Here is a 3,213-nt window from a genome sequence, read left to right as displayed (position 1 = left end):
TATAAAAGAAATATAAAAGGAGAAACTTCACTTGGCCAGTACAGTATCTGGTGTGACGCCGTATGTGCACTACTAGTATTATATTATTTATCCATGAGGAAAGTAATCCTGCTCTGGGCTGAATCAGAAAAAAGGCTCCTTGTAAAACGAAACACAACACAACACACCTCCCTGACAGTGAGATATATAGGCAGTAAGCTTGAGGATTATTTTTATTACAGGGGTCGGGTGTTCATAACAGAGCCACTGCAGGTTTTCCATCAACTTAGAACAGGCCACAACCTTGAAACAGCCTTTCTGAAAACATCGAGGGTAATACAGGTAACAACAACGAGGAACAATCATTTACAGACTTGTAAAAATGGTACTTACTTTACTGATTTTTCCATTATCACTTTTAAATTACCTATTTAAAATGAATAGTTATCAAATGCCGATATGTGACTTCCCAGCTATATTATATAACCCCTTATATTAACTTGAAAAAGGAACCTAAAACTGAAGAGCAAAGGTCAGTGTCCTGCAGGTACACGGAAGCTTTAGAAGCTGGCCAGCCGGGCAGGACGGCGCTGTCCTCTCGTGCACAGCCTGTGGGCAGCGTTACCCCCCGGCACTTACCCCGATACCGTAATCCCAGGCCAGGCCTTTAGGTTCCATTGGCTGAACACCAGTCCGGTGGCAGACTGTCCCGCAGCTCAAACTGTGACTTCCTTGCACTTTGTCAGCTATCACCCAGACCTTGAGGAAGCAAAGAGGCAATAAAATGTGCTCTTCACGCTGCTCTTCCCAGACATGAAAATGGTACGTCTGTTTGACTGCTTTCAGAAATTAGTGTTGATCCTGAACAGGCCCAAACTGCTCTGATTTAGTCAGAGATGCACCCAAACAAACAACCAGATCCCAGTGTTATAATTAGAACATTGCCAGATAGTAAGACTTTGCAGGAAAGAGATTAAATATATAAAATAGCCTCATTTAAAAAAAAAAAAGGAAAAAAAATTAACTAAGCTTTTTACAGCAAAAGGCTGGCTGCAGCACTATTTCATTGGCATGATGCCAGCATTTAGACAACCACCTTGTGGAACAAGTACAGTTAAACAAAAATAATTCTGAAGTGTTAACATTTAAATTAAGTACACAAGTATGCTAAGCATAATTTTTAATAAACTAATGAGATACAAGGAAGCTTAATACACACCTGGTCCAGGGGCCCTACAGACATTTTACGGATATTATTTGAAACATGATCCCAAGTAGATCCCTGAGGGTAGCTGGGTGTGATACCTTGCCGGTACCAAAGATTACCTATAAAATAAATAGTCCTGGTTACAGCTCAGAATGTCTGCTTTGTATAAAGTGCTGTTCAACAAGATAACAAATCAGGAGTTAACACTTTCTACAGCAGTGGTTTATACTTTCTGTGGTCTGTGGAAGTGTATTATGGTTTTGACTAATGCATTACAGTGGACAACAAAGTTCCTACTCTAGAATTTCTATTTCTATAGTTATTCTTTGTAATTTTTCTAGAAAACAGCAAAAACATACTTTGTTTTAGAAAATTTCTTGGAGAAAAATGTTCATATAAAGAACTATGCACTAGAGAAGTAAAACAAATGAGAATAAGAATGCTGAAGGAGACTGGTGTTAAAGGCTTGTTTCTTTTACAAAAGGATGTTTCATGATTTATCTTGCAATGATGGTGCTCTTTCTAGGTTTTACAAGAAGGTACTATTCAGTTATACATGTTTTAAGGTTTCAGACAAATCCTTCCATGCAGTTCTTTTCTTTGAGATTCATGTGGCTCTTCCCTCACAAAGTAACAGCATAGATGCTGGACTGTTGCTATATAGAGCACCATCAGATACAACAAAAACCAAGTCTTCAGAACCAGTAATTACATGGGCTGCCTACTCCGTCTCTTTGAATATGAAATATTACTCCTCTTGGAGCAACCCTCAGAAGCTCTGACTTAGCCTCTCCTTTTTAAATCAATCTGATATATACTGATTTATTTTTTGTAACATTGATAAAAAAAATTAAAAAAATCTTTACCATTTTTATCCAACACAAACACGGATGTTCGTCCTACTGAGACTTGTTTTAACTTTTGTTTTTGAGGTGAAGGAATATGGTACCAACAATCACCTAAAAGTCAGAAACACTTGAGTAAAACATTTAGAAAAGGTAATTATGTATGAGAAATCTTAGAAATGGCTGCAGCTGAAATACACAGCTGTGCAAGAAAGCTGTGAATGATATTGCACTCAATATATTTTTACTAGCTTATTTTTAGAAACAAATACTTTAAATCACACAAGTAAAAAGCAAACTAACTGCTATAATTATGAGTATTACTCATATGTGTTGTTTTGCACAACTGTTGGAAAGACCTCTTCTAAACAGATTTGTCCTTCTCAGCCACGGCAATGTAGCAGAGCTTACACAATGTATAAGATGAAAACTGTACAAAAAAGGACAAGTACTCACCTGCAGGTTTTTTTGGAGACACTGAACCCCGATAGAAGGCAGAACCATCTCTAGCAATAGCCCACACTTGGTAAAATGCTCCAATTGAGATGGAAATGAAGGGCTGATCCGTTCCCACATGCAGCCAGGATGTTCCCTAACAAATCATGGAAGATGAATTATGAAGCAATAGTTAAAACTCCACAACAAAATACTGCTGATTATTGCCAAATGGGAAAATCCTAGATAGTGAACAGTATTCTGAAGAGTAATTCTTACATGACTTTAAAACTGAAGAGAAACAAGGTCTCTGATCCTCAAAGATACTTGGATATGTAACTCTCTGAAAATTGTTGGACTGTAACAGGGCCTTTTCTGATTAAATCACTGGAATTTAGGCACACCTATATGTCTCTGACTAGCTAGGCTAGAGTCTTTTTTTTAATAATCACTCGGTTTTGATTACACAGAACAACAGTCTCACAAAAAACAGCTGATATGGAGCTGCAGATTGCAGGCATAGTATTCCAGTTCTTGCTGTTGCAGTGCCTTACAGATCTGTGCTATTGCAACTGACTGAACAGGAAGAAAAAAAAATTCATATAAATTTTCAACTTCTTGCAGATTTTCTCCAAATTCCACTACAGTATATTGTTAAGATTTTTTCCCTGTTGTAAATATAGCTTAAAATCAGTGCCCATCAAACCTAATTTGGTGTTTCAGCATGTGTAGGCAGTAAGTATTCCT

General features: G+C 37.4%; 1 protein-coding gene across 1 annotated transcript in view; it reads right to left on the bottom strand.

Moving 5' to 3' along the window:
- Window positions 1–618: 618 nt before the first annotated feature.
- The window catches only part of TECPR1 (tectonin beta-propeller repeat containing 1), a gene marked incomplete at its 3' end in the record, with an annotated part of 20,682 nt that continues 18,087 nt past the window's right edge, over window positions 619–3,213 (bottom strand). The window contains exons 20-23 of the mRNA XM_010164306.1: window positions 2,488–2,623; window positions 2,053–2,145; window positions 1,199–1,305; window positions 619–738 (exon numbers count right to left, since the gene is read on the bottom strand). Coding sequence (XP_010162608.1) covers window positions 619–738; window positions 1,199–1,305; window positions 2,053–2,145; window positions 2,488–2,623 — 456 coding nt within the window. The remainder of the gene's footprint in view (window positions 739–1,198; window positions 1,306–2,052; window positions 2,146–2,487; window positions 2,624–3,213) is intronic.

The sequence above is a fragment of the Antrostomus carolinensis genome, unplaced genomic scaffold (genome assembly GCF_000700745.2).
Source record: "Antrostomus carolinensis isolate BGI_N321 unplaced genomic scaffold, ASM70074v2 scaffold50843, whole genome shotgun sequence".
Taxonomy (NCBI): domain Eukaryota; kingdom Metazoa; phylum Chordata; class Aves; order Caprimulgiformes; family Caprimulgidae; genus Antrostomus; species Antrostomus carolinensis.
The sequence above is the reverse complement of the archived record's forward strand: the minus strand, read 5'-3'. Positions and strand labels throughout refer to the sequence as shown.